Raw genomic sequence first — 27,728 nt, forward strand, 5'->3', positions numbered from 1 at the left:
TATTCTCTTAAAAACCAAAGAACAAGGGAGAATTGAAAAGTGAAGCCCATCATTTTTGTCCCAGAACACACACACACATATTGAATATGCATTGCAATATTGCTGAGCCCCGGGAATGTTGGACATGTGGGCTAACAACTGGAAGGGGGAGTTGTTGGTTCAAAGCTCCAAGTTAGTCGGCATTGAGGGTGGATGAGTAACTGTCTATCATTTCTGAACTACATTTCTAGTGATGCACTCAAGGGTACCTTGAGGAGTTTTCATTATACAGTACATTTGTATTCAACATTACTCGTCAACACACTATGTATCCTTAAGCCCTAAAAAACATGTGGAATGCATTTTCTACCTCATAAAAGCTTTTCAAAGCAGCTGCCTTTTTCTCTCCCTCTTATACTGACACTTACCTTTTATAGCATGTAACCATCAACAGGTACCACTCTCTTTACTCTGCAAAAAATGTGAATTACCCAGACACAATATATTATGTGTCCATTCCAGTTCTATGCCAAACAAGAACATACAGTATATACTGTATATTGGACAAGTTAGTAAAACCCAAGGATACAAATCTGCAACATTTTGTTAACATTCACATAACAGAGAAGTGTTTTGGAAAATACACTTATGAATGAGAGTTAGATTGATACCACTCTTATATCTGTACACTGAATATAAAGCTGCTGTCTGGCACATAACCCCACATAAAATGGCAAATTCTCATTCTTACACTTCATACTTTGTATTCTTTAAAATACAGAAGTATACCATATTATTTAGTGAGCTTTAGATGTGCTGGTGGATGGATTTTTTCTTTGGACTGAGCCAGGTTAGCTGCTTCTCCCTGTTTACAGTCTTTATGCTAGGCTAAGTTAGCAGGCTGCCAGCAGGAGCTTCATATAAAAGACATGTTAGTGAATAAGCAAATTCCCCAAAATGCCAAACTTTCTCTTTGTGATATTGTGGATTATGGAAAGATCATGGTTATGGTTGAAAAAAATCTTGTTAGTAACTGCATATTTGTGGCAGGATGGGAACTCAAGTATCTCTTGCATGAAAGCATTTACCAAAGTGTTTTACACAGAAACTGAAAACAACAGATTATTTAAAATGCAAGAAAGTACCTAAACAGTATTCAGACATTGCTCTTCAGTGCTTGCCTGGGTCCAGACCTTTGAATACAGCCAGTCCACTACATTTGAGTTGACTGACTCGCCTGGCATCATGACATGAAACAGCGGTTTCTCGGTTAAACTAAAAAACAACCAGTGAGCCCAGCAGTGGGACTCAATTAGCCAATCAGTGCCACAGGCAAGGCTTACACTGTTGTCAAGTGTTGTCAAGTGGTGGGCCAGAACCAATGAGGAGTAATAATAACAATGGCGAGCACTATACTCAAGATAGACACTGATATCAAGGCAGTTCTAAATTGACATGTCTTTTCAATATCATCCAGCATCAGAGTTTGTTTTTACCTGGCTCTGCTCCACTATTAAAAGCCCCGCGAAACAGATAGTTGCAGATGTTAGCATGCTTAGCATCAATGTGGACTTAAAATGACATCGCCTGTGCTTCGCTTAATATGTTACGGGGAGGGCTGGGAAAACTGCGTAAATGGTGTGTAATCTGTCAGCCAGTGGCAACAACCACATAATTGTCAGCTGACTAAGCAAACAACAATGTTGACCTACAGGGCCAAAGCCATAGCAGCTTCACTAGTTGACAAATAGCTGCCTCCATGGACAGTGATGTTCACATTGTGATTTTATTTAAGCCTGAATGACATTCATCAGTTCTCTGTCTTATCAGTCTCCCTTGACTTGTTTGTGTTTGTATGGGCCATGTGTTTGTAATGATGTACATGCTGCTGGTGACGCTGAAATTTAGCATTGAATCCAGCTATCTGCCCGCTATAATAACTTTCAAATGGTCTGCAGACTCCACCCATTTGGCGCACCACCAGTGTATGCCAGCATGCTAATGGTGCAGACTCTTTAGGCGGGTACAGACCATTGTCTCTAGTGATGGATTAGGGAAAATCTAATCTCCCTCCCTAACAGAAATCGGTTAGAGTAGACCCAATGTCCGAATGAAGATGGAAACAGAGTAAAACAAGTTAACAATTCTGTCTGATATCAGGCAATTGCACTGACACTGCTGGCTAAACACTCAACAAGGTACCTTTAACCTTCACTTGCTACAGCGTTGTTTTTCTGCAAAAGAAAGAATAAAACAGGCACCACTGAAAACTGCCTTTGTGTATCTCTATGATTGTGAATCACAAGGGTGATGCTGCAAAAGACATGCAAACTCAGCAACACTGCATGGATTAAAAAACAATATCATTCTCACAGGCAGAGCTTTCTGGAAGACAGATTTGGTTGGCTGAGTAAATGAGTGACATTCACTGTTCCTCAGTGGAGGCCCTGCAAAGTTGTGGGAAGACTGTAAATGCTCTGACAAACACACACACACTGGCAATACGCAGTGAGGAAAATTGAAGGAGTTCCATGATACACACCGAATTCAATATACATGAGACAATGAAGTGGATTATTTGTGCTTGTCACTCACTGCTGTTGTGGGCCCATGCTGCTGCAGCTTGGTGACGATGAAGTTTTAGCCTTGTTCTTTTAAATGCTTTATGTGGTAAAAGCAAGGAAGTGCTTGCTCTGCATATTTCCATCAGAGAATATCCATGCAAGCACCTGCACTCTGAGTATCCCTCCATCACAGAGATAAAGCAAGAAAATCTAGGCAGCAATATATACTGCAATGCCTCTTGCGTTATAGAATTTTAAACATTAACATGGAAGCATGTCTGTTCATTTACATTGATGTTTATTTGGAGGATATTTTCCTGCATCTAATTTATTCAATATAGGATGTAAACCATTTTTACGGTCTCATTTTTGTCAAATAAAAATAGTTTTTTTTCTGCACAAAAAATAACAAGTTTTCAATTGTTATTTTTTGTTTTTTTTATTAAATTTGAATAACTGTACAGATGTGTAAGATTTTCACAAGAGTTCAAATTTTATAATTAAGACCAAGATACCCCCCACTCTTGCATTAAATTGTGACTAGATAAACCAAGGCTACTGTTTTACAAAATTAAAAAGCCTTGATTTAAAAATAACAAAAACCCACCACAGTGAAGCATGACTGTTTGGACCTGCCTGCTTTGTACACTGAATGGAACAAATAAATCTTTAAAAGCTGAAAACATGCTTTTATCTTGTCTCCATGGAAATAAAAGTATTTATTTATTTATTACTTATTTATTTATTTTTGTGATTCTTAACCTTTTCATTGTTTCGGATTGTAGTCACACATATACCTGACCTATACAGGACTTGCCTCTCTCCATATTTTTGGTCTTGTGGGATGATTAGTTGTGACAAAAGCTACTGTTTTAGTAGTTTTAATAATACCCACAACATTATTTTCCACAATGGAGCACTGGAACACCTCCTTTAGCATTTTAGTGACAATATAGCACAGTGTGAGACACTATTCAGCAGCTGAAGGGCATTTAGTTAGCGTTAATTCATTGTCAATCAACAGCCCACGCTTTTTACCACATACATGCACATTAAATACAAGTTGACGATATGAAGGGGTTAGAGTTTGCAATGTACTAGCAATCCAGGGCCTCATTCTGTGACTCATGATGTTTTCAAAATAATAAAACAGACGTATTCATCCAACAAAAAAAGAACATTTTCTGTGTTTTTCTATTGTTCACGGTCTGACAGGTATAGCTCAATAGCCTTAAGGCCTACCCACATATTTAATGCACAGTTTATGGCTCCCTTTAGAAATGTTATCAAGTAGTTAACCTTGCCTGACAGGATGACCCCTGGCAAGAACGCTGGGAAATGAACCACTGAATTCCTGGTCAAAGGGGTAATTATGTCAGAGAAGGTCAAACTGCAGTGATTTGCATAAAAAACAAATGGACACACATGTTGGATGGTACGGTATATTCTAACATTAACTGCTGATAAGCAAGTGTGATAGTGATTCTGTGGAAGTGGATCCTTTTACATTCTTATTCTTTCTCAGCATTATCAGGAGGCTATATTATCTCAATACATTTCAATAGCAGTTGATAACAGAGAGAATAGTAAGTGAGAACAGCAGCTCATAGTGGTGGAATTTACTCAAGTGCAGACAATTCAAGGTACTTCACTAGAGTATTTACATTTGATGTTACTTTATAATTACACTCCACTACAGTTCTGAGGGAAATATTGCACTTTTTACTCCACATTCATCTGACAGCTACTTTTTACCTTTCAAATGAAAGAATTCTTTCAAAACAAATGATCAGTCTTAAAAATATCATGCATTGTGATTGATTAAACTATGCAACCACAGCCTACGTATATACAGTGGTAGAAAGTAACTAAATACATACACTCTCATTACAAGGGCACTGCATCCACCTTTAGTAATGTCTGAAGTCATATTAACTTTTGTTTTGCCTGTTTTTGTATTTATGTGAGGCAAATTTAAGAAAATATTCTGATAATGAAGGGATACCACACAAAATCAATCAACTTTACGTGAATTATTTTTCATAATTTTAACTTTGCAGAGGGAAATCCTGTACTTTTTGCACCACTGCATTTATTTGACAGCTGTAGTGACTTTACAAATTCAGATTTTAAAACCTATAGTCACAAGCCCCTGCATTTCTGACACCTTGCATTTATTGCCATTCTCCACCTGTCCACCAGATGGCCTCAGACTTTTCCACCTGTCCCAGTCACCTGACTCCCACCTGCTCACCTGTGTCTCATTTCCCCACCAGCCATTCTCTCTAGTCAATGCCAGATTGTTAGTGTTGTTAAGTTGTGCGCAGCCACCTAACCACCTGTTCCTTGTTACCTGTTTGTGGCCTGCACACCTGTCGCGCCCCTGCTAAGTTTGTTTCACTGTTAAGGCTTCCATTCCTTTCATCAACCTGCTTGCTTTGTGAACGTTTGTCTGCATTTCAGTCCTTCTCCCTCTGTTGCCTGAATTTACCAACTGTCACACCCATGATGATTATAATTAAACACAATGCCTTTATAATACAGCACATTTAGTAACTCAGTAGTGTATAAAATGAGCTAGAATCAGCTTCACCTTAGCCAGCTACCACATTCGAATGCTAACTGATTGTCCAAAAATATAATATTTAACAATACAGTGTAAGCACTTTTATTCTTAATGTAACTTTTGTCATGTTTCATTTATTCATTAATTTACCAAAGAACATTTTTAGATTCAAGACGTCTACTTGTAATGGAGAATTTTTACTGAGTTGTAGGTTGTTGTTTGTACCTTAGTAAAGGGTCAAGACTTAGGCCTACAAGCACCCTGTTGTCTACTCTGGCCCTAAGCAGTGAACAGGCTGTTTATGTACTTCAGGAATAATATTTTAAAATGTAATATATATACAATGATGAATACTTGATAAAGGAACTATGTCCCACATGTCAGTCCTCTAAGATTGTCCAAAAAATAATAGTAAAAATGAACAGCTCCCTCCCAAATCCAACTCAAACTTGTGATGTAATAGGTTTTGAAGTCTGGGCCTTCTCCATAGACAGAGAATTGGGAAAGATGTTCTAGATGACACTTGGGGCACTGATCAAAGTATATTAGTTCATTTTTTGTTTCAGAACTGAGAACACTGCAATAGAAAAAAAGCTCATGGGGATATGTAAAAGAAAACAAACATTCTGCCTACGGAGCAGCTCCAGACTTTAAACCCTATAATACCACAAGTTTGAGACTTCTCTGGTTTCTGGTTTTGAGAAAGGCGCACTTATGTTCACATCTATTGATCAAACTTTCTTAGGCCATGCTAATAACATACTGGAATTCCTAATTTAGGTGGTGAATGAATACCTCTTTAAAATTACGTGTAATTTTAGGTGTGTTGTTACTTAAAGAATCTGAATATACCCTCTGCTGCTGCTTATATAGTCCTTAAGGCTGATCACTAAAATATAAACACTAAGAAACTGAATTTAATCATTTTAAAAGGGGACATTTGGGGGGGAAAGTAGCGTGATTGAACTGAGCTATTCCCTGCTGAATTGGCAAATGGACATCAATCACAGGCCATATGTTCATACACTGAAGATAAAGATGGGCATTCATTAGTAAACATGTAATTTTCCACACAACGCCACTGGCAAGAGCTCCAACGCAATGGTGTCGATTTAAATGACCACACTGCTGTCCAGAAAACAAGCTTGGGTGGAGCTGAACTGTTAAAAAACAGAAAGAAAAGAAAAGGAGAGGGATAATTTCAATATGTTGTTTTCGAACGAACGAGGCGCGTGCGCACATGCACGCACGCACCTTTGTAATTTCTCAACAGGTCCACAGGGGTTTGGACAAGACCCATCTCACACCCGCGTCTCCTCTCTCTCCTTCTCCGTCTTTCTCTCTCTCTCCGTCCGGAAAGCCGAAAGCTGTTGGCTCGCGCGCTCTGTCTAATTATTCCACTCTCGCGCAGCACCGAGCGGACTGCTCCACGCTCCGCACCACTTTCCATCTCTTCCCCTCCGCACTGCGATACCGCGAGGTGACGGCTCTCCTGGCGGACACTAACTAACCCAAACACCTGGACAGAGCTTCCGTCGGGGGGGACGGTAACGTGTTTAGAGGTGCCTCGAGCAGACGACAAATGCTGGAGACCCGCGGCCAGTGCCCCCAGACCCGACGGGGAGGGAGACACACAGAGCAGTGATGGGACAGTTTTCGGGAGGATGCTACCTGAGTTTCGGCATCCTCGTGCTTCTCGGTTTGCACGCCCCGGCCACGTTAGCAAGAGGTAAGCACGACACTGACACACTCTTTGATGAGCCCAATGTTTTTCCCATGGGAGGGAGTCTCAGTCCTTGAAAAATAAACTCGAGAAAGACGTGTGTACCTCGACAGACAGTGCTTGTAGTGTGTTTGGGTTGTGAAAAGTGATATACCAACCGGTGTGAACAGTTTGTGTGTGCGTGTGACTGTCAGAAAAGTAAGACATTTTTTCAGCTCGCATTTTAAATGTGGCAAGTTTCTATTTGTAATGCGCCACGAGCTGGCTGAGCCGTGTTTGAGTAGCTAATGTGGCACCTTTTTAGAATATTGGTGTGTTTAAAGGTGAAAACTGAGTCGCGTTTCGTTTAACGCACTGTAATTAAGCTAATTTGAAATTTTAAAATCTGTTTGGCGACCAGTTGTGCTCAGATAAATGCTGCGATAATATCCGCTCTGTTGCCCTTTGCCACGTTTTAACTAATGGAAAGGGAGATCATATCATTTAATATCTTAACCGTAGCCCACTGTTCAAGTAATGCTTGACAATTAATTTCTGTGATAAGTCTTTTTATTTTAGCTGCTAAAGCCAACACGTTATCAATTGCTAGAGGGTCTCATTAGCCACATGAATTGGTTCATTGAGAAGTTGTCATGTTGACGAAATAGCAGTAGAATTGGAGAGGATGGTGGCGTGCCTGTGTCCTATTATCTTCACCTCTGTAGCTTAAGCTATTGTTTAACACAAAATATGGAAATTATTGCTTTAGGGCTGTGCTCTTTTCTGCAGCATCTAGTTGATACTGGTTGCTTGAAATGTTTTGGATGCTGTTTATACTAATTTTCCAGGCTTGTTTAAAAAGTCCTAGTTGATCAAGTGTATACAAGTTGTAGGATACTCAACTACTCAACAACTAGTTTTGTCTAAATGTAACTGTGCTGTAAATATTCAGTGTCTTTCTTAGTGGTGATGCCAAAATTGGTGATTTATTTAGGCCTGTGGGAAGACTGAGATGTTATGCATTGTCCAAAAATGTTTCCTTTTGGTCTGTGACTGGATCATCATTACATCTTCTCCTATTCTTTGGGTGAATCTGTCCTGACCTATTGACATCCATTTAGCTCACATGGCAGTGAGACAAAGATGCATTTGCAAGTCAATTAGTTAACTAGCCCCAAGGTTTTCATTTTTGCATCCCAAGTTCTGAAATTAGCTTCAACTTTAAAATTTGCATAGCATAAATATTAGATTATGCATACAGTATGTATCTTCAGGGCAACTTTGCATGGAGAGATCAGGAGGGTTTTTGTCATTTTTTTTAAGTTAGTCTGAAAGGCGTTGAGTTTAACCTTTAAGAACTGGCTGTACATTTTATTTACATGAGCAGCATTTCCACAGTGGCTACGTTGTTACGCACAGCGTTGCATGATTTTGGAAAGGCATGACCTATGTATGGGGAAAAAACAATAATGTTATGAGTGCATGGAAGTGAAATGTGCCTGTGCGTACAAAATGTAGTTTTCTTAAGCTGCGTAGGTATATGCTATTAAACATTATCCAGGTTTTAAAGTGGCGTCTCCAGTGGCTATCTGACAGGCTGTGAAATAAATATTAATGTTGTGCAATAATATGGATGTCAACAGTCAAATACTTTATGTAGAAATGAAATGAGATGAAATGGAAAAGCAGACTCCACAAAAATCTGACTAAATAATGTCAAACATACAGGCTGAGTTATGGAGCATGGTTGCAATAAGAATTAAGTAATCCAGCCGCACATATAAACTCCCCATACAGTTGTAAATGTATTTCTCAATTAGAACCCAGATTTTAATTTTAGTACTACAACTTTATTCTTTATGTCTGGGGACTCAGTCATACACCTGCGAGCATACAACTTAAAGCTTAGCACACTGAGAGAACACAAAGTGGCGAGAACAAACTTACCCCAAAGGAGGAACCTGGAATCAGTGCCCACCGGTGGATTCAGGGAAGAGACGGGGCTGATGAAATGTTGAGCAGCAGCAAAGAACATAACAGAGGCGTTTGCAGTGTGATCAGTGAAGCAGCAGTGTTGGCAGTGAAAGGGTGAGCAAGTGCATCACAGCTTGGATATGTTTATATGTATGTCGAGTGTGCCGCATGTGAGTGCAGCTACACAATTTGAGTCATCTGTGTGAAGGACTGTGGCTTTGTAAGCGTTCTCTCCATGAGTTCCTTGTGACTGTAAATGAATTTCTTTGTAGATGGTTTATGTTAAAAAAGAGCTTTTCATGATTGCAGAAAATGCTCAGTTGTCACATTTCAGCAGAAGCCAACCTCAAAACAGTTTGACATTTCACGTGTGGATTTTAGTTCAATGGAAAAATAAGGAGTTTGCACAAAAAAATGTCACAAAAAAATAACGCATGGTACTAATGTACTAAAGTAGATTATGGCTGCAACAATTATTTTCATTATCAATAGACCAAATCACCATGATGTTGTGCAAACATTTTCGGGTAGACAACTGGAAACTGTTTTGAATTGCGTAAATATGTGATGTAGGCCTTTTTATATCTGTTATCATTCTCCGTTGTAACTGTAAGAGATATAGTTGGTCTGACCTATCTGACATTTCTGCAGTGTAGGGTTGGGCCGGTGTAAAAACATTCAAACTGGTTTGATCTTAAGCCCAACACCTGATCAGACCAGGATACCGAATTTTACCAGGTGTTCCACTTGACTCAGCAGCCACTCGTGAGTGGAACATAATGACACTGTGTCCCAACAGCGAACGAGCATCTGACTATTGCAGTACAATATGTAACATCAGAGCTCTCTGTCTACACTGAATCCATTAAATATGTACTTCTGTTACGTCACGTAAACAAACCACATAACTATCAGCTGTGGGCTCGAGGTCAACCTAAAAGATGGTTGAGTAGCCTAATTGCGATCTCCCGATGTTTTTTTAATGTTATTTTTTAAACAGAAAACACAAGTTTTATGTTGTGATATTTACTGAAAATGACATACAGTGTATCCAACAGTAAGAAGCCTAGCCTTTTAGTAGCGATGGTCATTTAGCTTACAAGAAACTTTCAACTACATCGATGTGTCCCTCCAGCCAGCTGTGACCAAAACGCTATTTTGTTTTTTGTAGGGGAAATAAAAAGGAATCATAAAGATCATTCCTCATTTCAACTCCACTTACAGCCGTTCCCCGTCCATTACAGCTTTCAAAAGTGAGCAACAGGGATAAATAGAAACAGGGCATTTGGCGTCTGACAAAATACACTGCTGTGGACAGGGGCTGCAGCAAAATGTATTTTAGTGACCTATAAAGACCCAGCCAAAGAAACCCATATCAGTTGAAGTGTACAATAGATTTAGAATATTTTCAGTGCTTTATCTTACTCATTAACTTGTCGAGACAGCGGTAGACCAGCAACTCCAGTGTGGTAAAACGACTGCTTTTGTCAATTGAGTTTGGTGGCTTTTCTCAAGCTTAGTTATTGTAAGTTATTGTAAACAAACATTGTGATTTGGTCTATAGATAATTTTCACAATTAATTGTGTGGTCCATAAAATATCATCAGAATTACCTAAACCTAGTATTATGTTATCAAAAAGCTTGTTATGCTGAACCAATACCCTAAAACTAAAAGATAATCAATTAAAACTAATACTACTAATCCCCAGCCTCATCCTTTTAAAATGGGATGCTTGAGTGGTGTAAACTAATTGGACAAACTGCTTGATTGAAGACATCAGTTTAGTCCTAATGGTCTATATAAGGTTATCAGGGTGAAATCAATAAATGTACCCCTGTGCTGTGACTCGGGCATGAAAATACTGTTAAGTCATGTAACTGGTCAGCCTGGAGCAAGCCTCAACTCTCTATCCACACGCAAAGCGTGTAAGGTCAACCAGACGCCTGATTGACCTTAGATCATGGTAGAGTAGGTTATAGGAGAACCGCCACTCCAACCTCCCAGCATCCCAGGATGTAACACTGGGGGAAAACATGAAAGTTTAAACAACATATCACTTCTATGAAATGGTAGCACAAAGCACAATTTCATTTAAATTTAGAAATATATATTTTCTTATAATTTGATCAAATGTGACAAGCCCATAGTGTCCAAGCCTTGGAGCTGAAGCCATTGTGCCTCCTGCTGCTAAAAAACGCATCCAGGCCTCCTGAGCATGGCGCAAGTGAAAATACTCAAGATAGAAACAGAGAGAGAGAGAGAGAGAGTGAGAAAGAGGAATAAAGGCCAATGGAGTCATCTCTGCCATGTTTTATTTATCCCAAAAAATGACTGCCAGACTCTTTCTCAAGCTCCAGCTTTGATTTGACTGACATTTCACATGAGATGAAATCACGAGCACAGATGGGCTGGTATCCACAGTTGTTTCTATTCTGTAGGAGATCGCATGGTGGTCATATTGCCCAGTTTCACTATTGCATTATTCAGAGGGAAACCATTTCTCTATCCAACTCACCAACCCCCTCTCCCGTCATTTTTTTCTTCACGTTCAGAGGGATCTAAGCTCACCAGCAGCCAAACAAGGGTAGGGGATATTGTCTACAGTGAAGGCAGAGATGCTACAAAATCAAATACGAGGAAAATCATTCTGAATGTTATGCAAAGAAAACAAATTTTGCTTGGAAGTAAACATACACATTATGCTGATAAAGTGTGATTAGAGTCTGTGTTGGACAAAGCTACCGTAGTAATCAAATAGCTATTGTCTTTGTCTATAGGATATTGAGACTTTGGAATCTGGTCAATAGACACGCTTTTGTACATGGTATTCCCATGAGAGGTGGGATTGATTGGAACAGAATCCCTTTGTTTGCTCCAATAAAAAAAAACAATGCTTTCATTATGAATCAGTTGATGTAACGTCATATTTCTGCTCAGTTCCATTGTGGATACGTATAGATTACTGCAGGTCCTATTTTGCTTTGTAATCAAGTTTTGTCTTTGTTGAAAACATCAGAATGTTGAGTTCAGTTAAGACATGTGTGCTATTACTTTCATCATTCATATTTTTCATAGTTTCAAAAATATTCATTTTTGGGGGGATTTTTTCTCCATTCAAATGATCCGATGGAATGTTTTAATTTGTTTTTCATGCATTCCTTAAACCTTAACTGCTCATTCATACATACTTGTAGAAACTCCATTCAACCTTTACAATCTTCCACATCTCTCAAAACCTGACATGCCAGATGGTTTGTTACACAGAACCAGTCCAGAAGCCGTCATTGGAAACTGATTGGAATAAACACACTTTTAAAAAACTACTTGGCAGGAGATTGGATGAACCAATTAACTATTACCATCCATTGTGGCCAGTCCGGAGATGAGTAAAAATATCTTTCATCGCAAATATGAAATACTCAAATGAAATACTCTCCAGTTCTTGCCATTGCAGCATCTGTGCTAACCTCTTTTGACCATCATTGTTTCGAACAAACAATTGCCCCTCCGTGTTTTCAGTAGCTGCCAGTAGCTCCTCACAGGATGCTGATTGGTCTGCACCACTGGTGCATTACGTTACAATGCATTACTTAAAGCCTGACAAGAAGGATTTTTGTGATCCCAGTGACTCAATTTAGTATCAGCTATTCAATAAACCTTAAAATGTTCCACATCTTTCATACAGTATGGGTATTATTGAAAACCAGCAGTCCAGTTTGGATTCAATTTTTCATCCAGCATTCACACTGCAGTTTCTTCAGAAACTGCCTTTGCTAGCTGCATTGTAGAATTTTTTTCTCTGCCATTAGATGCAGTGTTTTCTGGCATTGCATTGTTTAGATTTATTATTTATTAGGAATTTCTTTGGCCCTGATCCTGATCCAATTGTTTTGATATTGGGTATCTGCTGACTGAGTCTTGACAAAAATGCAACATCCACAGATGTGTAATGTTGATCAAACAGCCATAGTCTACAAAATTAGGCACATGTTACTTTTTGTGAGCTACTTTATCTTGCTGGAGTTCCTAGTTCAAATTTATGACGTTGAGAATGTAACTCCTGGAACTGATGTCATCAGCTACATTGTTTTGGTAGAGAAGATGCATCACTCTGTTAAAGTTGTTGGAACTACAAAAACATGCAATCCATTTACAGTTGTACAGTGGTGTTTCAGAGTGGAAGCTCTTCCCTAAAAAAATCATCTTTTGCAGACCTGCTGCCAGTGACATGTCATTTTACCCAGCGATAGATAAAAAAAAAATTAAATAGAAAAAGTGTACGCTTAGCAACTCAATGTATTTTAAAATATGGTTGTCAGAACGGAGAGTCACTCACATTAATGTGCACAAATATTTTCTCACCTAGGCATATTCTAATTTTCACTGGCATATAAAATGCTTACACTGTAGAGCAGCTTTGCAGCACCAGCAGGCCATGGTGGACAGAGTAGTAATGAAAGGATTGGTATTTATTGGGTTCATTTGATGGCAGCGATCGATTTAAAACATGCAAAGATTGACCGTGATACCAATTCTTAGGATCAGCTCTAGGCATCTCTAGCCTTTATTAATAGTTTACGCAGTACATAGTGATTATACTTTCATCACTCAGCATCATCTATACATGTTGCATTCATACTGAATCTTTGCGCGCAAATGCTGAAAGAATGACAGGGTGTCAGATGTTGCCATTTCAGTTGCCTCCTGCAGATTTGCCTCTTAGCCTTGTCTCCACAGCCTTGAAGCTCTCTGTTCAATAAGAGCTAGCATTGCTGTCATGTGTTTTCTAATAACTGAAAGGGAAGCCTTGGAGATAACTGCCCATCCACAATGCACCATTCAATGCCTCACTGGCTAACTCAAGGGCATTACCGCAAAGGCAAGATTCACACCATACACCGTTCACCTCAATGCCAAACATTCTCCTCCCTCCACCTCGCTCTCCCCATCTCCCAGTTTGTACCTGTGGGTAGCACTTTTGTTTCCTCTGTAGCGCTTTTATTTCATAAATACCCCATCCCCTCATCCTTTCTTGTTGTCCACTCCTCCCTTGCAATTCCTTTCGATGTAATTTAGTTTCAGTGGATAGTTGCTGTGACAAATGTTTTGGTTCTGGTATCATTTCTCACTTCACCTGACTGAAGGAGAAAGGAGAGCTGAGCTTGGAGAGGCAGAACGGGGGAGTAGGAAACGTTAGAAGGAAAAAGCAGACGGAGAGAGAGAAAGACAGATAGGAGGGTTACAGTGCAGAATACTTAAGTATCTCATGTTATCAGTAACTGCCACAGCAGTTTGTCAGTAACAGCGAGCACCTGTCACTGCTCTCCCTGATGAATTAATTTCAAGAGTAATCAAAAGCAAATACATATTTAATGACTTTTGGATTAAAGTAGGGGTTTGGTGTTTGTTTATGTGTGTTTGCTTTGAGTGCTAAAGTGTTTTGACATACAGAATTGAACATGCTCGTGCACTAGGTTTGGTAGCAAGTGAGGAAATATGATGAGAGTAAATCAAAAAGAACACATTTAAACGTCAGCGTCAATGTTTTGTTGTTGTTTTTTATATTGTCTCACAGGGGAGACTTCAACATACACCCTAGTATGTCACAATATTAATGGGAAATTTACTGGAAACACATCAGAAATGAGAAATGTAAGGAATCCATAGAGGTGAACATGTGATTGATTTCCTTGTTAGTGTGCCTCAGGACCAATAAAGCCCTTACACAACCGTATACTTCATGAAAACAGGCTGTCATGGCTGTATATGCTGTAGTCATCAACATTTGTCCGTCTGTAATGGTTTGAGGTTAGTAAGGTGTGATGGTAAATGTTTGAGGAAATTGTTGTCATTTAAGATAAACTGTGATCCCATTTAATGTTTCTAGCTCTAGCGTTTGTTTTGTCTTAGTCCTGTTTCTGTCTCATGAACCAACCTGTTCTCAGCCCAACAACCCCAACTCATCATATACTGCACTTGGTCAGTGGCCCTTGGTGTTCGATACTGACGCACCAGGGCAGCCTTTAGTGGCAATATGAGATGCACTGGGTGACCGCAGTTTTAATGCTCCGAGCAACTGCCGTAGTAGAAAGAGCGAGAAAGTCCGCATAGGACCACTGTCCATGTCCTGTGTGAAACCAGAAATAAATCAAGTTGTTTTAAAAATGACGTAGTGTGCCAGTATATGTACTATACTATGCCAGTGACATTTGTCATGTGATATAAGTGACATATCACATGACGTTACATTATGTTAATAACAAATGCCACCTTCAAATGTACCTCTTTTAATGCCAAACGAAGATGTATTTTTCTAAACTTCTAAGCGTCAGAAATTATTGCGATAAGTGATAATATTGCGTAATATTGTGCTTTTTAAACTTATATAATGATAATAAAGGCATAATGATCCAAGTACACCCTTTTAAAGAAAAATAAACATTTATTTAACGAGAATATTTAGGAATGCAAAAAAAGAAAATTTAAATATCCGAAATAACACGTAAAAATACCAAAATAAAGACCTTATGAATACAAAAAAAGACTCTCAGTCCCTGTTAACAAAAAGTGCACTGTAATAGAAAAAAAATCAAATAACCAAAAATGATAAAATGGACTTTCAGTCTCTTATCAAAAATTGCACTTGAAAAAAAAACACAGTCAAAAACAATCCATGTCTTTCTCTTACACTCAACTCTTTTTTTTTTTTCTTGGCCTTGTCTCCCCCTCGCAAAGATCGCTGTGTGTGTGTGTGTGTGTGTGTGTGTGTGTGTGTGTGTGTGTGTGTGTGTGTTGTGTGTGTGTGTGTGTGTGTGTGTGTGTGTGTGTGTGTGTGTGTGTGTGTGTGGGTGTGTGTAGCCCATAGCCCCGCCTCCCCCACAGAGACAAAGACACTCGATGACGAGAGCTTTCCCTCCGTTCATTAAGCTAATGAACCAACTCACCTGGCTGCCAGATGATGCATGGCAGTGAACGCTCTTGTCGTCCAGTCTCTTTGGTGGAGAGAGACGAGGAAAACAAACACGCATGAATATGGCAATTAATCGCGGCCGGAAAAGTTACCGTCTCCCTTTAAATTTACCGTGCAATTGACCGATTTATCACATATTGCGACAGGCCTAATCCAAACCTAAGGAAGTAAACCTAAATGTGAAACAATATAGAAAAAGAGACTGTTTGCATTTACTGAGCAAAAATGTACATTTTCTATGAAAACAGAAGTTTATTTTGAAAAGACACATTACATGTATTGACTTGGGGTGCTCACTGAAAGCCAGAGATTTGAATCATCAGTTGGAGACCCGATCTTTTGTTAGTTTGTTTATTTGTTTTGTCTTGTCAGTCAGTCTGCAGTGTACTTAGCAGCAGAGTGAGTGCCCCTCGCTTTCAGGCAGCTGCCCGGAGGAACAGAGGCTTTGCCCGGTCAGGCTCTGACATAACGTTGTCTTCTGCCTTCTGCTTAGAAGTGGTGAATTTACAGCTCACAAATTGCAACTTAATATGATAAAGTCTCTGGCTTTTGTTTGATATCTAATGTTGGCAAAAAAAAATTGATGCATATTTCAGATTTGTAGTTAGCTTGTTTGCTATATTCTGAGAATTTTACTGTCACGTTGAATGACACGCTGAACCCCATTCAGAGTCTCAAACTCCATGTGGAACAAAAGGAAAGAATAGTAAAATATTTGTATTGAACACCCAAACCTGATTCGACTGACATAATTCTGAGTCGGGTACAGCCCAAGCAGCAACCTCAGAGGCTGAAAAATGAAGCCAGTACTCAACTGCCAAAAACTGTAGTTCATGTGATGACCCCTTGAGGCTTGCACCAAAACAGAGTAAATCCCCATAGACACCCATGTTAAAATGCCCAAATTTACAGCAGAAATAAACAGGTATAAAGCCTGGCACAAAAAGGTTTTAGTCTCTATAGCTAATTTCAACATCCATGGCAACTGTACAGGGGGCTGAAACTCAAGGCTTCAAAACTAGGGTCCACAAACCAATGGGTGACGTCATAGTAGCTACATCTATTAGTATATACAGTCAATGGTGCCCTAGTAATGAGTGTTAATTGACACCCTGATCTTGAGCATCCAAAACTGACTGCAACTGACCAAGCACCAGTATTTGACAAGTTGAAAGGGACAATGTGTTGCATGAACAGAGTACTGTTGAAAGGTTGGTTAATAGTTGAGTCGCTATTTGAGATGTTCATCCACATTGTTGATTTTATTCCTTATATCTACACCTCATATTTAGTGAGGTTTGCTCTCCCTCTTCCTTTTTTCATTAAAAAGAAAAATCAGATGACACCCCATGCTACAGAAAAGGACTACCTATGCCTGGCTATATTTCATGCAGTCCTGTCTGTTCTCAATGGCTGTTTGGGTACTTTTGTGAGTGTCAGAGATGCAGGATGGGGTTTAACAGTCCCTCTTGGTGTATGAAGTCTACATAATACCTCTCTGTAGTCGTGAGTGACTGTGTGTTGTAAAACCAACAAAGCTCTTGTCATTCCTAAAATAAAACATAAAGTGGAAATCCACTGGTCTTGGAAGATGCCTGTTTTTCAGAAGAAATGCTCAGTCCTGCAGACAAATGGGGGAGATTCAGAGAAAATCACTGGTACCCCCACTAAGACATTGCAGTATTTTTGGATGGGAGAATGTTTGTAAGTCAGCAACACCCTCAGTACTGTAAGTCAAGCTTGTCATCGTGTTTTTAAAAAAAAAAATTAAATAAAAATGAATGAACAACATGGAGGTTAATGAAGCTGAAATAATCCTATGAGCAAACCTGAATATTAAATGCATGTTAATCATTCACCTCATAATTAAATAACATTTTAATTCATTGTGACGGACCATATTTGTATTAATTTTGTGTCCTGACCATGTGCAACCAACATGTCTGGAATACATGATTTCACCATGCTGTAGGCATTGGATCTGCAGATTTTCCTTAGAGAATGTTTTGGTGAGAACATTTCAGTGGTTAAGGGGAGAACAACATGCTTGTTGCTGCTCAGCAAAAAGAGTAAACTCCATTGGACAAAAGGCACAACTGTGTTTTGAGGAGCTGTTTAAAGCCACACTGTGACTCACTGCACCTATTCTCTCCAACTATTTACCTTTGCTGTCTCCTTCTTTTTGTTTTTATTTGGCAGTAAAGAGCAGGATTTATTTGAAAAAGGGCAGAGTCTTTAATAATCACAAGTTCAAAGTTCACTAAACAGTCTGTGCAGCTCATCTCCCAGCTTGATTGCTGTATTATCCCCTCTGCAGGCGGCCCTCCATCTCCTGTTAGACCCTTATAGCCTCGATCCGCCAACACTGGTCAGCTGTCCTTCCCATCCTCAGCCATCACTTTGCCAGTACCAGTTTTTTTCCTCTTGGCTGGCTCAGTGGTAAAATCTCACTCGGTCAGAACTGCAGAGTTTCCCCTCTTTTCTAATACTCTAGCTCTCCTTCAACCTAGATCAGGGTTCATAACACAACCGTGTTTGTTCTTCTTAGACTGCCATCTGCAAACAGAAGTTGTATTCTTACTTCTTTTAGTATGTTCAGCTTTTATTGCTTTAAAGCAGACACTTTGAATGTTGAAAAATCATCACTCTTTTTCCATTTTACTTATTCTAAATGATTTTGGACAAAAACTGTGTGTGTGAGTCATTACATTTCTTTTGTCCACATTCTCCTTGGTGTTTTTTAGGTGCATTACCTCCTGTAGTCTTCTCCTGCTGGTTGGTCACATTTGCTTAATATGAATTTGAATGAGAAACACAAAATTCTATTTGTGCTACTGATTTACATTTAAATGAGAATGAATTAAGTATTTTAAAACAAAATGTGAAAGAATGTAAATATAACAAATATACCATTTTATTTACATTTGTCCTGAGCAGTGCTGAATTCCTTGCCTTTTGCGTATTGACACTGGTTAATGACTTGAACAGTTGAATTTAAATGTTTATCCATACGTAAGGTTGTGTGTTTTCTTCTGCTCCCTGAGCACCGCTGCAAGGTTATGCATGTGTAACTTTGATGAGGTTCCCCTTCAGCCAAGGACTCCCCTTTGTCATTAAGACAGATAACATCTATTCTGTGCATCGATGTGGCTACATTCATTTAAAGACTACTTTTGTTTCACTTCACAGACAGCAGAATCAATAAATAGCTTTGCCTATTTCTGCTTCATTTCATCTTAGCTGGTTTGGATCAGCTCAACCTTAGAGCTGATGACAGATGCAGCATCTACTTCATAATGTCAGAGCTCCTATATACAAGTATGATTTATTTAGGAATTATATAATTAATGCTGGTGTTACTCTATCTTCTTATTAATATCAGCAGTTTCTCTGAAGATAACAAAACCAACGATTGATTTATCTTAACAAGTATTATAGGTATAGCTTACTGAATGTCTCCAAGCTTTGAAGCACCGCTGTCATCCAGAAACAGCCATACTTTCACACTGAGTAATATGTTCCAGTACTGCAATCAACATATGAAGTGTAGTTTATTAAAAAACAACTCCTTGACATCGCTTAGTGTTGGGCATGCATTTCTTGTACTATGGTTGGGCTGGTGTAAAAAATTTCAAATATATATTGATATTACGTCAAACACTGAAACCGCACTGGTATGTTAAAGTCTACCAGGTGTCGCACTTGGCTCAGCAGCTGCTTTGGAGTGGAACAAAATGTCATAGTGTCCCAACAGCAAGTGAGTGTCTGACTATCGTATATTCATGCAGCCAACACCAGCCTCAGCTCACAGTCTGTCAGACATTAGTGCCTCCAGTAGTCCCTTTATAAACATAATATTGTGTTTATCGGGTTGTCATATGGTTTATTAGTAATCCAACACATGTCTTGTTTGATTTAGTGCCGTGATGACGACAGCACAGGTTGTCGATTTAGACCACCAGAAGATTTTATAGTGACAAATGCTGGTTCAGCTGGTTTGCATAAAACCAAACCGATTTAAGCTTGTACACTGGACCAGACTGGTAAAGCTGGAAGTCGACCGAACTTGATCCTGAACCAGTTTGTCTGGCACAGTGAGAGACTTAAATGAAATGCACGTACTGAGTTGTCAAAAATAAAGCAAAAACCCTAACCCTACGGTAAGAGTCTCTTAGTATAGTGTTATGATAACCTTAATTGAGTTATATGACAATATGTCAAGCTTGGGGCTGTTGAATAGCCTGATAAGGTTGGGTTGTTTGGATATAGTGAACACTAGCCATCACAATTGGGATGTAATGTTAGGTGTTAATGTTATTCCCATTAAGTTAGCTAGCATACTTTTAATTCCAAATTTCAGTTGTGTAGCGCATGTGAAAGGGCGCTGTTATACTTTGCTCATCTGCAAATACAGATGTGCGAAATTTGCGTCAACGTGTTCTAGCGCACAAGTGCGCACACGCTCACATGGATAGTATAATATCGGCTTAAGGCATGTATATGGGTATTTTGTAGTGTCGTTTCTAAAATGAATGTCTAAATTTGACAGTTTATCGCAAGGTATTTGAATTCTACACGTTGTTATATAAATATACAGAACCACTGCTCTCTGTTGGTTGAAACCCAGCTATTGCAACCTGCCCAGCCCTGCCTGTGTTGATACTTTCTACATGTTCTAGAGGCTTTTCTTGTATTTCCAGGATAGAGGCACTTCGGCCAAAACTCTGGGGTTCAGTTAAATGTTAACGTTAGAATCTGATACTTCCATTTTCTGTATGCTAAGAAAATATTAGCAGGGCTCATATATTGTAATCATGGCATAATTAAATAATTTGCTATGGATTTAAAACATGAGGCAGTGAAAACATTTAGCTAACACACACACACACACACACACACACGCACACACACACGCACACACACAATGTTCTATTTATATAGCAATGTCATAATGACACATTTATGTGAGTAAATACAAGATGGGTGGCAACATTTGTGACAACTTACTTAACTTTAAACCACAGTACGTGAATTAAATGTCATTATCTGAATCCATTTCAGAGTGAGGGAATTAAGGGAGAGCGAGGGACTGCTTTTAAAGCTGATTAAGGCAGGTGAGAGATTTTTAAGTGTCATGGACTGATGTCCCCTTTACATTACTCTTGTCGCAGAAAGATTACATTAATGCTAGGGTGAGTTTTTCCCTCTATGCTCATGCTAAAGTCGATTATAAATCCACATTTTAAAGCTGATACTGATACAAGAGAGGGGAAGTATGTATACATACATTCATATACCGATAAATATAATGTATATTAATTGAATTACACAGTAATGACTCATTAAACCTTTATCCTTTCCTGTCCACATTCAACCTAGTATTGTAGCTGCTTGTGTATATATAAAGTGCCTGTGTATTCAATAAACCTTTTATGATTATGCTGAGCGATGTAGCTTGCCTTAAACGACTTTTGTAACTGCACCACTTTGTTGTAAGAAGTCACGTTAGAAATAGGTGTGATACACTGCGTATTAGAGGGTAAAATTTCTACAGTATTTCTGGTGGATGACTCTTGCAATTGTCATCCTGTCGTGGTCTCCAACCAGAGCATACACATGTACTGACAAGATCCATATTCAAAGCACTGAATTGTAGAAGCATCTGAAATTGAAATGTCAGTTTGAAATGACCATGCCTTGAATTAGAATGTGGAAATAGAAAAGACAAGCTATTGTGCTGCAGCATCTCGTGTTGACATTTTTGTGTGCATTGTGTTTACTGACTGTGTCCAATACCTTGATACCCCATTTGGTTCGAGTGAAAAGCTCTGCATTTTCTGCAGAAAATGGTCAACCTTTTCTTCTGAGGAGTATCATAATTAGACTGCAGCACTGGTCTCATTCTCCCACTCCTAATCAGTTATCTTGAGATCTGCTAATGTTGAGGTATCCTTCTCCTTTTTGTGTATATGTGTGTGTGTGTGTTGTATAGCTGTAATCCAAAACAAGGCCTGATAAAATGAGAGGATAAAACCCAATTACCCAGTAGGCAGCCCTGAGTCATCTCCCATTTGTTCCAGCCATTTTCTCCTCTGTCTACTCTTTATCTCGACTTGTATGGTTTACTCAAAGACCACCCCAGCTGATTATAATCTGTAGGTGAAAAGAAATGAGATGAAAAAATGTGAAGAAACTGAAGTGATAGAGTGAGCTAATCGATGCCAAGCGGCTTGCACACAGGGATTCTCTTTTCTCTTCAGTACAACCTTCCAGTGTGATTGTGAAGTTTGTGTGCGCCAGGCTTCTGAGGGGACCAATTAAGGAACGGCAGGGCAGGAGCCTGAACTGCTGGCTCTCCTAATAGCCTACAGGCTGGAGTGGTCCTGATCCATAGTCAGTCGATAACACAGGCCTCCCTGGTCTCAGCCAGTGAATTCCAGCAATCAAAAAAAATGCTCTTACGTGTTCAAAACTTTCTTTGGTTTTACTGTCACATTACAGTGAAGTGTTTGACGGTAAACTGATGTCATAGCTGATGTAACTCAATGCTGAACAAACTTTTTTGTGTGCAAAGACAGCTAAGCGTTAAAGAGACCACAGCAGGCTCTTGACCCCTGCAAGAGATTAGAGAATTTGCCATCTTTTTGAGCTTTAAGTACTGTCTACGAGTGTACGGGCATGTGTTTATTTTCCTTTGTTGGGCTTGGTCTGTTTTATGGCTCCTGTTGTCTGTTTAATACAGTGTTTGTTGTGGCCTGCACATACTGAGGGAATATACCACTAACATTTAGCTCCCTCTCTGCTGACCTACAAGGTGTATGATAACCTACAGGAACAGCAGGCTTGTTTTTCAGGGCTAATGGAGAGCACTCTCAAGACAGAACATAAACCAGTGATGTCATGACCCATCTCAAAGGGATTCTCTTCACTCATAGCATTTCCCTTAGAGTCCATAATGTAATGCGAAGGGCTTAATTTTAATCAATAGTCATATATATCATTTACCAAGCTCTTTAAATACACTACACTTTGAATTACTGGTGTACATGTGACTGCTGAGAATAATCTCCTTACCAATTTTAAAATGTCTGAAGTCGTTTCTTATTTGTACCTGCTGCTGATGTATGATTGTTTTTCTATGAGTCAGATCTGAAGCACAAGAAGAGCTTTGGGCACAACATTCCTCCTTCCTTTACCACAGAAAAGGGTTCAACAGAGAGGGTTATATTTTATGTCCAGAAAAACAAAAACAAATATGACATGGAAGACATTTCTTTGTCAACTGTATTGTCAATTAAAAGATCAAGTCTTTTCGAGTTTCTGCAGAGCCTAAAGATATTAATATAGGTCCATTGGTCTCTCTTTCCAGCACTTTTTTCCCAGAGCAACATTAGGATTGGATATTGTTTGGGGTTTTTTCTGATACCAATGCTAAAATAATACTTTTAAAATGGTACTGGTGCCTAAATGGTGCTTCATTAATTTTTACTCTTCAATTAGGCTGGGAAAATATATTTTAAAAGATCAAAGTTTTAACTATTAAACAATGTAATGGGCCAGCCTCTGAGTGATTGATTTTTTTCTTGAAAAACATATATAATGGATATCAGAGGTAAGATGTGACGGAGTTGACAATAAGTCATATTTATTAGTTCAGTTAAAGTAAGTACTTGTTTAATTCTTCAGTTATTTTTCAAAGAGTTAATGCTAATGAAAGTACTCAATTTGAAATCATAAGTCTTATTTAATTATGATTCAGAAGAGCTATGGAGTTGACATGTTATGGTTGAGACGCACCCGATAGCAAAACCAGGAAGTGAGACAGGAGTCCTTGTGATAGAGCTAACTTCTTTTATGCCTGATTAAATTATGTTTTTGTAGAAATCTGATAAATCTGAGTTAATGAAAATGTGGGATCCATCCTAAAGGGCCAACATTTTCATAAAAAAATATATTTTGAAACAGATAATCAACGCATTTCATTGTTACACTAATGTTATCAGTACATACTCTTAGATTCTTTTAACACATTTTTTATTTGAAGTTGTGAATTCTTTTCTGGGACAAGGGTGTTTTCTGGCACAGTTTGGAAGTTTAAAAAAATTGAAAGCAGATCAAAATATTTATAAGTCATATTTATTTCATATGAGTAAATCCTTTAAGAAATAATTTCTCACCCCAGATTTGGAGTTAGTGTGTTGATAAGTTGTGATTTTTAAAAAAAGAAAAAAGGTTTAAGTTTGTTTTGTGGCAGGACATGATTTGTCCCAATTCTCAAGAATGGATGCACCACAATGAGTACAGCTGGCCCACCTTAACAGACACCTTAAGTGAGCCTGGTCTTCGCTCCAGAACTTCAGGGCTAACCCCCCTTCACTTATTGAGCTGGTGGAAAGCAAAACAAAGGAACTTGGCTTGGGTCTTGGGAGTTGTCGCATTTATTCACTGAGAAGTAGCCTAAACTGTTCACACATTGCACTGCTACTTAAAACTTCACACTCTCTGCTCTGGCCCCCACCACCTTACCATCACTCGTCAGTCACACCCACACGCTCTTTCTCTGTTGACCACATGCTCACTATGCACACAATCTGGTACCAAAATGAGGGACCAAAATCTGTGTTGTGGGTCTGTCTGGTAGATACCAGTTGCAAAGGAAGGGTTTTGGTAACCAATCCTAAGCAACATACTACCAACAAACTGTTGTCCAGATTGTTATTAAATTTTGTAGGCACCTTTCATGCTCCCCAGAGGATGGACTAAGTCCTTGCACTCTTGATTTCAGCACCATGTTGTTTTTACGAAGATTCTTTTTTCTTCTTTACAAATGGGCTTATTCAAATGAACTTTGATATCTGTGGGTTTTATGTCATTTCCACCTGTTTCTTTTCACCATGATGAACATGGGCTCATTTTTGCATGTCCATACTCCATCTGGTATATCGACTGTATTACTACCCAATTTTGTTAACTGGCAGGAAAAGCTGTCCACCTTAATCTTACCTGCTGAGATTATGACAGCCAGCTCCTTTTGTGAGAGCCTGCACGAATCTGAAAGGAAATGACACAAATGCACATTTACAAGGAGTCCTTATTCTTGGTTCTAAGGCAGTACAGAAAAAAGTAGTCCACAGGCTTTGTTCATTTAATGCCTTTGTATTGAATTGATAACTTATGCGAGTTAAATTGCAGTGCCATATGATATGGACTTTTATTGTCATCTGTGTCTCTACCTGCAACAACCTAATGCTAGTACATATTGTTTACCACAGTACTATTTACTATTGGATTTATTTATAGCAGAGTGTTCCTTACTCCGTGTGTGTTTGTAAAATATGGTGGGTGATTCTCTCAAGTGCACTCTATGGAGGCCAAGAAATTTCATGTGGTCTAATTGTGGTTGTAGGTGCTATTGATTTGTTTGCAACTGTGCAACTTTCCATTCTGTATCATCAGTTCTTCTGAATTTATATTTCTTACCTTCATTAGACTCTTCGAAATTGTTTCACATGTTAAAAACAAAAAAGGAAGCTTTTTGATCCTTGCTCACTGAATTCACTGTACAAAGTAATATTTGCCACCATGGAGCAAGTGTAAGATGCAGGAAATATTAGTGTTTATCAGGCATTTGTGCACCTGTGCAATGTAGATTTTCCGAGTCAGCAAGTTTTTACAGTACAGAGCGAGCACATCCAATTGTAAAATGGACACCAACCTGTTTACAGTCATTTTAGGTATCTTTTGCCTTTTCATCCTTGTGTTTGTGTCCCTTTCCGCATCTGCTGTTTCTGTCTTTTTCTCTGTCATTCCTTGGCTCACTCATCCACTACTTGTGACACAATATTGCTCACCAAATTTACAAGGGTGCATCAGAGATGCATTTTATTATGTTTTTTTTTATTATGTGCTCCACATGATTACAGTGGTAATGGCCTGAGACAGGCGTCTTGTAGTAGCAGGAGGCCTGATGTCTGGGTGCCCTGTGGCTCACTGCTTTAGCTGTACATTATAAGCTTTTACAAAGTTTGAGAACATTGCTTTGAGCACAGAATTGGAGATATACTGCACAATATTCAAGCCAATGCACATTGTGTGTGTACACCATCTCTTTTTGGTTTATTGATGCTGTGCATATTGAAAGACTTGCAATCATGAATGCCTGTTGAGATACTTTGAAATCCAGAACTCCTCATATCTAAATTACAGAACAGGTTGTGCTGCCCCAAAAAAATCCCATATGACTGTTCCACATATGACTGATGAACATTTTCTGATCTACCACTCCTATCATAAAAGTATGGCCCGGGCAATAAAAACACTGTATTAATTGCCTTTGCTACTGAAAGAATACAGTCCTTATTCTCACAAATTAGTCAGGTAGACGTAAACATAGTTTGTTTTGGGTATTTGTACAAATGACCAATGGTCTCATTTTTCTGGCAAGGACAGTCTCCAAAGAACAGATTACAGTTATTCAAAGACACACAGGGTTACCACCAAAGACTTATTTACTTACAAGTGTGTCCTTTTGTTTGGTTGAGTTTGGAGCTCTTTGATAACAAAGTATTTGAATATATGCTTATATTTGTATTGATTTGTTTATATTTATGTGAAGGCCTATTATATAGCCATTTCTGCATATATTCATTATATTATTAAGATGCAGTTCAAACAAAGTGTCACTGAACTACATTTTACTATTACTATTTTTTTTATTTGTATTTTTTANAATTTGCCTTAAAGGCCCTGACACACCAAGCTGACGGTCAGCTGGCGGTCAATGTTGGGACATCAGTGAGCGTCCGTCATCCAAATCTTTGCGGATAGGGTTAGGGTCGACGTTGGCCCTCGACAGCCTTTGTCTACTTTTTTTCTCGGTGGAGCCCTTCAGTGAATGAAATCACTCTGATTGGCAGTCCAGGTCAGCACAGGACAAGAGAAACTGATGTGATAAAAGTAAAGGAGGAGCTAAAGTTAAAGGAAGTGAGACCAAAAAAAATGTTTACATAAGCTAAGATTATTTTTCTCTTTAGCCATTGAGCTCTTTAGCGGAAAGATTTTGTGATGGTTTGTGTTACTGTTCACTGGGGCATGGTAAATATGCTGTGTTCTTTTAACATGGATTGTGTTGTTAATGTGCTAACTGGCTGACTAGCATCAACATGATCTTCAGCTTTCCCTCTATGAATGCTGATTACACACAATTGTTGTCTGCTGGTGTGGAGAGTTATTTCCTCTTATGCAGGCGCAGAACATATGTGCTGTTTTGCAGTCAGGTTCAGCTTCAGTGGTGATGCCACACAACTGTTCTTGATGTTGGTTTGGTGTGTCTTGGCCTTAAGAACAACTAAAGTCTTCCCTCTTCTAAACTATAGGTCTGACTCTACTTTCCCCTACAAAATGATGATCTGTGTATCAGTTAATCATGCTGTGTTACCTTGAATTCATGAAGAAAACCAAGTGTCATTTATCCAATTGTATGGTCAGAACTTCCCATACATGCATTTTCCCTGGAACCTTATGATTTAAAAGTACTGAGTATACAACTGGATAAATGAAACTTGGATTATGCTGCACAAGTTGTGTAAGAGTTCGTGAACAGATTTTTTGATGGCTAGTTTTGCTGTTGTTAATTGTGGTCTTCCAATCAATAAATCAGTATGTTACCCATTTTCCATGAAGACATGCGAGAAAAACACATTTTTTTCAATAATTCAAGGTAACGTGGTATGACGAATGGGTATACAAATGGTCATTTTGTAGGTGAAGTATTCCTTTAAGGCTTCTTGATATCTCCTTGCATTTTTTTTTTTTTATATATCTTTTTATTGATTTTCTTGAGCAACAATACAAATACAGATCAGTAATACACATCTCTACAAGAGACAACCAGTGTGACCTAAGCGCCGAAGAAACAAGAGTAACATGGCAATTGGAACTTCATGTGATACAACAGTATTCGTATAGTGCC

The 27,728-nt window shown here is 38.8% G+C and overlaps 1 protein-coding gene across 1 annotated transcript in view; it reads left to right on the plus strand.

The window, feature by feature from the left end:
• The first annotated feature begins 6,534 nt into the window (after positions 1–6,534).
• Positions 6,535–27,728, plus strand: part of LOC126395706 (netrin receptor UNC5D-like) — a 231,406-nt gene continuing 210,212 nt past the window's right edge. Inside the window, exon 1 of the mRNA XM_050053364.1 lies at positions 6,535–6,838. Within this exon, the coding sequence (XP_049909321.1) occupies positions 6,754–6,838 (85 nt within the window). The 5' untranslated portion in view covers positions 6,535–6,753. The remainder of the gene's footprint in view (positions 6,839–27,728) is intronic.

This window comes from Epinephelus moara, chromosome 9 (genome assembly GCF_006386435.1).
Source record: "Epinephelus moara isolate mb chromosome 9, YSFRI_EMoa_1.0, whole genome shotgun sequence".
Classification (NCBI taxonomy): Eukaryota; Metazoa; Chordata; class Actinopteri; order Perciformes; family Serranidae; genus Epinephelus; species Epinephelus moara.